At 36.4% G+C, this 9616-nt stretch overlaps 1 protein-coding gene across 1 annotated transcript; it reads right to left on the reverse strand.

The window, feature by feature from the left end:
• Positions 1-479: 479 nt before the first annotated feature.
• Positions 480-7475, reverse strand: LOC128989980 (60S ribosomal protein L34-like). The gene is made up of 4 exons (XM_054412162.1): positions 7381-7475; positions 4978-5048; positions 2542-2739; positions 480-602 (listed from the first exon to the last, which is right to left on the reverse strand). The coding sequence occupies exons 2-4, from the start codon at positions 5040-5042 to the stop codon at positions 521-523; spliced, it is 345 nt and encodes a 114-aa protein (XP_054268137.1). The 5' UTR covers positions 5043-5048; positions 7381-7475; the 3' UTR covers positions 480-520.
• Positions 7476-9616: the final 2141 nt, after the last annotated feature.

Below are 9616 nucleotides of genomic sequence, written 5' to 3' on the forward strand. Positions count from 1 at the left end.
ATAGTTCGACACCCCTTAAGTCCACAAAGTGTCAAACTATTGAGGTTCTACTGTATTACCTAGGAGGGAGCAATACACATTTGTCATTATACAGCAGCAAAAACGGCCATTTTGAGTCTAAAGGGGACTTTTTTACATGAAAAATGAGAATTTATCTCCATTCATACAATTCTTAACCATAAATATTATACCAATGTAACCCTCCATTCTTGCAAAAATCCATAAATTCACCAGTATTTTGGGTAAAGATAAACAGAAAGATAGTATTAGTAATGCTAATCCTTGTGACTGCATTGCCAGAAATGATTCACAAACCAGATCATTAGCTTATTATACTATTTAAGAACAGTTTGTTAACTTTTAAACTTTCACGTGTCAAATATTAAGGTTCAAAGAAAATTCTTAGGACCGGTGTAGGGCCTAGTCTATAAAAATATAAGAATCCATGATTCTAAATAATTTAGTATAAAAACACATAGTAATTTTAAATCATTTTATAAAACCAAAATTACAGATTAACTTATTTTGCAGTCTTGGTGCCCTGAGCTTTCAGGACCTTGACCACGATCTTCTGTTCTTCGATGAGGAATGCTCTGATAATCCTGAAAAGTAATTTACTAGTTTAGCCTTAAAAAGTCAAACAAAATTTGAAAAAAAAAATTGTATTTGAATTTTTTAAGTATAATTGAAAACATTCTTACTTCTTTAAATAAATATAACCTACAACCTCTAAACATGTAAAATATTGTTTTTTAGACCTACATGTAAAACAATAATTAGTGCTAATAATCTGCTACCCATGATGTTCTAAAACAAAATGGTGGATATATATCTGTGAATGTATGCAACCCAATTTTGCAAATATAACAGATTATTTTATTTTTAATTTATGTGAATTTAAGCTGTTGACATTTCTTCTAAGGGAACAATCCAAACTCTGGTCTTGATATTATCTAGCCTTGGGGCGGGGCTATTGCTGCCATCTTAGAATCGGATTGCGTCCCTACATTCGTACACATCTAGCTACGGGAGAGAGTGTATCTCTGGTACTTTGTCTGCAGTGAGTGTTAAAATCAGCTCTGTCATTGCAAATCCTGCCATTTGTGAATTGTGCTGTGGGATTAGTTGTTTGTGGCAAAATATCATAACCAAATTGAAAGTAAGAGATTTGTGAAGAGAGAATTGGCCGAGAGAGACAGTGGTGCATTTACCAGTAACTTAGCTTTAAAAACATCAGAACAAACTTTCACAATCAGGGCCACAGTGATAGGCCCAAACAGGCAGCTGAACTAGTTGGGAAAGTCGGTGACAAAATCAGTGGAAATCACTGTTTCAGAATTATGGATCTCGTGGAATATTTTCTCAAAATTTTGTAGAGTTTCTTTCATAAAATTGACTAATAAACTTGGTTACCACGAATTTCGAGTCCTGGGATTCTTTTGATGAGAAATGTCCCAAGCGGGGCCCAATGCTAAAAGCCTGTGACTTTCTGGACGAGATACAAATTTACTTGCTAGTCACTCTTGTATGCAATGTATATAGCTAGTCTGCAGAGTGAAAACTAGAAGGTTACTTTACAAAAACCAGCCAGTTTGTCTACACAATTGGCAGGATTGTCAGTTACCCGTCTGCAAAATCTACAAACATTATACGGATATACCATCACCTATCAAATAAGTAGGGCCTAATGACACTACATCGCTCTTGGACCAATGTATTAATAGTTTTTTTTGTCTGATAGGACCCTGACATGAGCCCGGGATTGTTTTTCACATTACTTCAGGCTAGACCTAGGGTTTGCAGCATTATCACTTAGATAAAATCCGTTGGTGATTTGGCGGGATTTGAACCTGGGACCTCCAGGACCGAGGTTCTGTGCTCTAATCACTACACCAGCTCGCTCCCCCAATGTCAGTGTCTTTAACAGTGTCTTTCTAAAAAGCTAAACATAATGTTTCTTGATTAGCTTATAAAATGAAAATTCAGCCTATAACCTCTATCAACAAAAACCCTGATTAACCGAAACGGCCTTTTAAGGAAATATTACTTACACTAAAATGTGTCTTAGACAAATGAAGAGACTATTGTAAAGTTTCCGCCAGAGCAATGAAGAAAGGCACAGGGTTTATAGCCATTGACTGCTACCTTTGACTATTAATACCTGCTACTTAACACGAACTATAAAAACACAGCCCAACTACACCGATTTACAACACCTGACCTCTAGACGGAAACATGAGTGAAGATGGATGGCGAGATATTGGGCTAGAAAACATAGGTATTAAAAATAATGGTTTGATCTATATGTACAGGCTATATAGGCCTATTTGTACATATTATGCCTTAGTTTTCATTAGAAGTTTAGTGAAAACATTAAAAAGCGCTTCAATAATGTTCTTATCTTATCAATTTAAATGCTGAAAAAAAACAGACTTCCTTTTTATTTTGGCTACCGTAAACTACCCCCTCCCCCTTTCGTCCGGTTAGGTTCTACTTTCAAGTGTAAAAATACATTATAAACCTACAAGACTCTTAGCTTACCTCTCCTTGACACACTTGTGGCAGAGCACTCCACCGTAGGAACGCTTGACTGTCTTCTTGCGGCGGCACATCCTGGATCTCTCCATGGGCCGAGCAGGCTGGATACCTCTCAGCTTGTCCTTGCACTGACCACATCTGGGGATCTTCTTGGGCTTCTTCAGATACTGATAAACCAGCCGACCACCTGGGGTTCTCACACTGCAAACAATGATTTTAAGTTATCAGGTGAAAATATTGTAATAGGCCTATAGTAACAAAAATACTAAGGCTTTTTTTTTAAATTCCTATAACACATTTGTAAAAATAAAAATTAATACATTTAGGCTAATCCAAAAAATAGTCTTTCCGGTAATTCTGTGTAATTACTTGGTCAACGACAAACTTTTTCATATTTTACTACGGTCATAAGGATGTTCTCAGAAAACAAGAAACATATCATTCAAGCACCGCAAGGCCATCGTACAGGTTGCCGAGCGATAAGAAGGTTCAAAGTCACGCGATAACAGTCAAGTGGCTTGTGGGAGACGCGTGGAAGGCCAGTTGTGTCAGTTATGTTAGGTTATGAATCCTAACCTAACGTAACCTTGCGGGGCTTGAATTATACCGGTGGGGCACACGGAAGATTTCTCAGGTACCGTTTGACGTCACTAACTGCTGCATCTGAAGAAACAGACAATTTTATAATTTTTCTATTATTAAATTAAACTGTCATAACCTAACCAAACTAACCAAACGTGCCGATAATGGAAAAATCGAATAAAGGTTTACTAATCCAAAAAATAGTTTTGTTCATAAAATGAAATTATAAATGCCTAAAATTGAATTTTATAATTTTTAAATTATAAAATTAAACTGTCATAACCTAACCAAACTAACCAAACTTGCTGATATGAAAAAATTGTTGTCAAAAAGTCAAAGCTACCAGCGGGATTCGAACCCGGTACAATAGGATTGTCAGCCCGGCACGCTATCCACTACACCACCGAGGCCGATAGCTCATACCGTATCGTTGCGGTATTGGTGTTCCCTCAAAGTGACATCAGCAGTTAGTGACGTCAAACGGCACCTGAGAAATCTTCCGTGTGCCGTTTCGGAATTATACAGGGTGACACAAAGGAACCGGACGTTTTTTAAACAGCATGCAAGAGATTATGTAAAATACAAGACTTCATAAATTATGCTTAAAAGGCAATAAAGAAATATTTGATTTGATGTATTAAAGTACACTGGAGTTTAAAGTTTGACCCTACACAGTATTGCAAACTCATCTTAAAGCAGAGTTTTCCTAGCGACGTGGTTAAGCCAGTAATACAGTGTGCTTCCTGCTACGCGGTTGCCGGAGCCACACATACGTTTAAAACCAGATGGGAGTGTTTTCCTAGCGACGCGGTACGCGACTAACTGTTAACCGCGCAGCGTGATTGGGGGCACTGCTCCGAGAGCAGTTGTTAACATGCTGCCGAACTGGGATATTTTTTACATTAGAAATATGGTGAAAACTAGTTTGAGTGATGTTACTGGTGATGACGGCAGTTCGTTAATTGACAGTGTGTGTGAGTTTAAAGTGCAATTCCATTCTGATTGTTGGCTTTGAAGTGATGCCAATACGCACCAAGTTGACAAAACAGGAAAACTGATCTTAAGTTAGCCCAAAGTCAAAGAATTCCTAATTTTACTTCATCGTCCATCAGGTGCCTATTAATAAGAATACTAAAAGCACACTCATAGCTATAAACATAGATTTAAATAGTTCACTACAGCATTTTTGCCTGTTGTACAGTAGACCTTACACCTTCGCTCATCTCTTCTTCTTCGACCATTAACATGCAAACCATTATTAACAAGCGAGATAGCCCTTTTCTCCGATCCATTGAAGAACACTACTGTGAGTACCGCTTATTTGTTAGTCACGCAACGCATTGGCCGATTCATAGGAAAACACTTTTGAGCTGTGTCCTTTAACCACGCCGATCATTAAACACGCTGCGTTCTTGAGCTTAACCACGAAGCACGCAGCATGGTTGCTAAGTTGGAGGAAATCGCACCTTGAGTTTAAAATGCAGTAGTAGGGCCTACTTCCTAACCCATATAATCAGGGCTGCTGTTTCAGGGGTTTTAAGCCTACATAAAACACAAATTTCTCACTAAACATTAGGGTTTAAGTTAGGCCTATATAACTATTGGAGATTATGCAGCCGAGTGCTGCCAATGCTAATTAAGTTATACGACAAAGCAATTTAAACCTGGTTAACACTGAATTAGACCTATAAAAAAAGTGATTCGGGTATGAACTTTTACGTGTGAATTAAGTATTTGGCAACAATTAGAAGTATATTTGATTATCACCCCAAGGTAACTTATGACATTACATCAGCAAAACACCACATTGATACATGATAGGCGATCATATCTAGAGAATTAAGTTATAGTACTTACATACGTCTTCTGTTACTTTTGGTGTTATAGGAGAGCCTCCTCCTGTATGTTAGCCTTTGGACCATTTTGGCCTAAAACAGTAATGCACAGTCATCAAACTAGGGCTAAAAATTTAGTTTCCATAATACAGAACCTACAACCTAGAACTTCAAAACAAAACACTTAATACAGTCACGAGTCCGCATAACACAACCTACCAACCTCACATGTCCAAATAAGAACTGAATTAGGCCTAGTTCATAATCAACGCTCTGTTGAATTTACAAATGCCTCTACCTCTTTGTCCTCTTTGAACAGACCTAAACTTTCTTTGTCATCTTAGGTTTATTCTTCTTCCCTATACAATCCTTTCAATTTCAATCGTTCATGTTTGTGTTAATCAATTCACTATTCACAGTAAAGTAAAGGCCTATATAAATAAAATAAATAAATAAATAAAGGCGACAGAGACCAGCCGACAAGAGGCATTACAGTAATAAAATTTAAAAAATCACAGTTAATTCGGTTTTTGTGACAGCAGAAAAGTTCTGGCACCAATGTTTACGCGTAAACATCTAGTTTATAATGATATTTAAATTACTATGGTACTCTTGGTCACCCTAGTCGCAATAATTTCCTAGATTTGTATGACTGTTTGTACGGGTATATTAGGCCTTTTGCTACTTAGTTCGAATTCAGCGAAAGCAAGTACCAGTAAAGACTAAGTTATAGCCTATAGCGGGGCCTGACTGATGAAATGATTACTTCTGAACTTTACCTATATAGAAATGTTGATGAACAATAGGCTAACGGAAGATAATAGTGATGCGCAATTGCGAGATGTTACAATCGAGACTTTCAATTGCTTGAACCTCTCGAGACGTTTCGATTGTATTTTTGCTTAGCGAGAGGTTCTTACCCAGAGGTTTTATCAAGATGTTCATGACGATTGTTTCGTTTCAGCACGACTTCTCTAGTACCTACGGTATCTCGCATTGAGAACCAAGAGGCGAGAAGTCCTTACTGAGAGTCTTTTTAACGAGATGTTTAAAGTGCGGCATCGTAATTTATTAGCCTACATCTAATTTCTAAGTTATTGTACCTATCTGCCGGGAATCGACCCCCAACAAGAGGTATATCTTACTTCAAAACCAAGGAAGGTTTAATGTAGGGCCTATGGATATATTTTTTACTTTATCTACCCAACTTAAGTTAATTTAATACCACTCAATATAAACTATTGACAAGACAATATATTTTTTTACTTTACGAACAAAATGTAAGTTAGGCCTATTTAATTTGAAATGTTTATTATAATGAGACATAAGGATCTCATAAATGTTATGGTAACAGTATTATTTACCATTAGGCCCTACCCATTAGCCTCTTTTGAAATAGTTTTATCAGCAGTAGGCCTATATATTGCGCAACGCTCTAAAAACCTCCAAAAATCTAAAAACCTCGCCTCCAGTCAACGCTCTAAAATTTTTTTTTTTAATCTGTTCGTTTTTTAATGCTGATTCCAAAAATGATATTCATTTTTTGCGGAAACGAAAATGGGAAAAACGGGAAAAATATTTTTTTGCCCAAAACCCATGTTGTGGGTACTCAAATTGTGCGGAAATTCCTCCTGAACAAGAGGATTTTAAGAATATGTATAATTTTTATTACAATGCAACAATCGAGAGAAACATCTCGATTGGACAAACCTCTTATGTACTAAGCAATCGAAAAAATTGATAAACGGAACATCTCCACAAGGAACGTTAAAATTGTTCAAACATCTCGCAAACGCACATCACGGGTAAGTACCGTTTCTTAACTGGGCTATACTAATATCGATTGAAACTATCGAATTGAAAATATTGATTAATAATCAACATTTATCTCTATTATAAAATTAAACTAAGTTATTATAACCTAACCTAACCAACCAAACTTGCTGATGGTGAAAAAATCGCATGAAGGTTTACTAATAGAATCGATAGTTTCAATCGATATTAGCATAGCCCAGTTAAGAAACTGTACCCCACATCACTAGTAGATAAGTTAGCATACTAAAAGCCTAGGCCTAGTTTGTTATTTTCCAAACTAAAATTCACTCAGGGTGAGGGTATAAATGATCAGTCAAGCCTATACGTCATGGAGTAAACATAGAATTAGGCTAGTATTAAAATAGTAATATCTTTTAGCCATAATATAGTCATTTAGACTAACAATTTACTTTCTGTAGCAAGGTACATAAACAATAAAATCCTCAAGAGGTTATGTGAAAAGATTAACCATTTAATGAGCTAAAACTCAATGTATTGTCGTAAAATAAGGTTATATGATAAATGTAAGATAATAATTATATCTATTAAACAAGATCACACAAAAACAATAAGAGATTCAATAAATATATAAGGATAATGGTTGACATACCTCGTCGAAATCTATCCACTGAAAGGTAGACGACGACCGGAAGAATCGTCAAAGACGTTTAACTTGAGTTGAGTTACAGTTTAAAGGAAGTCTAGTATTACAAAGAGGAAAGTGGAAAGCTGTATAGTAACTGAGGTCCGTGAAGTTGGCGTACCCATATTAGCGTATCCACTTTTGATCATACCAATCGTTAGTTCATCGTTAGTTCTCGATAGTTCCCAAATTTTTTCGTTAGTTCTCAAAAAATAAAAAAGTTATAGCCGATTATAAGTGGGTACGCTAACTTCACACTTCCGGGTTCTAGCACGGGCCGTATTCACGTCCATGTCACTGGCCCGGCCATGACGGAATTAGTACATAAGAGTTATGCTAATATTTAGTACCTATTTCGTACTATTTAGTACCAACAAACAAAAAATTAGTACCCCACTCGGTACCGGATAACTAATTAATTTAGGATTCCGGGCCAGTGACATGCTTGCCCGGCCATTTTCGAATTTGATCATAATATGTATACCATCATTTAGTACCTATTTCGTACTATTTTGTACCTCCATTAATATAATTTGTACCTCAAAGAAAACCAAGCTACGGGCCCGTTAACTGTACAGGTCAATGACCTCTCAGCCCGGCCATATCGTAACCTATGGTTATAAAATATACTACTATTTAGTACTTATTTCGTACTATTTTGTACCTCCATTAATATAATTTGTACCTCAAAGAAAACCAAGCTACGGGCCCGTTACCTGTACAGGTCAATGACCCCTCAGCCCGGCCATATCGGAACCTATGGTTATGTTATAAGCTATACTACTATTTAGTACCTATTTCGTACTATTTTGTACCCCCATTAAAATAATTTGTACCCCAAAGAAAACCAAGCTACGGGCCCGTTAACTGTACAGATCCATGGCCCCTCAGCCCGGCCATATCGGAACCTATGGTTATAAGCTATACTACTATTTAGTACTTATTTCGTACTATTTTGTACCTCCATTAATATAATTTGTACTTCTAAAAAAACTACTAAAAAAACTGAAAGACAAATAATTTTGAAAACTAGGGAATGTTGAAGCCATAATTTTAGTTTAGGGTTTCAGTTTTTTAGAAGATAAGTTTAAAATTGTAAAAAGTCTAGCAGCCGACGCTAACATTCTACATTCTAGAAATATTGATATTACTTCAGTTTTAGTTGACTACTAAATTCCCGTACGTAGGACGGGCCAACAGCTCGTTAAGTTTTACAACATAAATTAATTAAGAAAAAAGAAAGAAAAAATTAACAAAGTTGTGAACTTAATGTTGAATGAAATAAAAAAATCACCACAGTACCCTCGCACCAAAATAGCCTAAACCTCGACACATTGATAACTTGGGTTGTATGAGTAGTACATATTGTTTAATATGAAGAACTAAATAGTTGGAGATAACCACCAAATAACTGCATCACTTGTTAATTATTGAGTACTAAATAATAGCATACCTTATAACTAGAAACTGTGACATGGCCGGGCTGAGGGGTAATTAACCACTAACAATAACATGATTATACATACAATATGTAACATAAGTAGTTTGTTTATCTTTGAGGTAATTTTTTTACCTCGAAAGGTACAAAAAAGTACGAACAAGGTACTAAATAGTAGCATAGCTTATAACTACAGGTTCCGATATGGCCGGGCTGAGGGGTCATTGACCTGTACAGTTAACGGGCCCGTAGCTTGGTTATCTTTGAAGTACAAATTATATTAATGGAGGTACAAAATAGTACGAAATAAGTACTAAATAGTAGTATAGCTTATAACCATAGGTTCCGATATGGCCGGGCTGAGGGGCCATTGACCTGTACAGTTAACGGGCCCGTAGCTTGGTTTTCTTTGAGGTACAAATTATATTAATGGAGGTACAAAATAGTACGAAATAGGTACTAAATGATGGTATACATATTAGGATCAAATTCGAAAATGGCCGGGCCAGCATGTCACTGGCCCGGAATCCTAAATTAATTAGTTATCCGGTACCGAGTGGGGTACTAATTTTTTGTTTGTTGGTACTAAATAGTACGAAATAGGTACTAAATATTAGCATAATTCTTATGTACTAATTCCGTCATGGCCGGGCCAGTGACATGGACGTGCCGTATTCTGAGGAGAAATGTTTACATCTATATACCAATCGTTAGTTCTTCGTTAGTCCTCGATAGTTCCCAAATTTTTTCGTTAGTTCTCAAAAA

The sequence above is a fragment of the Macrosteles quadrilineatus genome, unplaced genomic scaffold, assembly GCF_028750875.1.
Source record: "Macrosteles quadrilineatus isolate MER2022 unplaced genomic scaffold, UCM_ALF_1.0 Scaffold_3__2_contigs__length_128488019, whole genome shotgun sequence".
Classification (NCBI taxonomy): domain Eukaryota; kingdom Metazoa; phylum Arthropoda; class Insecta; order Hemiptera; family Cicadellidae; genus Macrosteles; species Macrosteles quadrilineatus.

Bases quoted from the DNA above. Each gene is read 5' to 3' on its own strand.
- LOC128989980 (XM_054412162.1), bottom strand. From the start codon at position 5,042: ATGGTCCAAAGGCTAACATACAGGAGGAGGCTCTCCTATAACACCAAA. The intron at 2,740-4,977 runs GTAAGTACTATA...CATTGTTTGCAG, and splicing joins AAAAGTAACAGAAGACGTAT to TGTGAGAACCCCAGGTGGTC. The intron at 603-2,541 runs GTAAGCTAAGAG...ATTACTTTTCAG, and splicing joins CACAAGTGTGTCAAGGAGAG to GATTATCAGAGCATTCCTCA.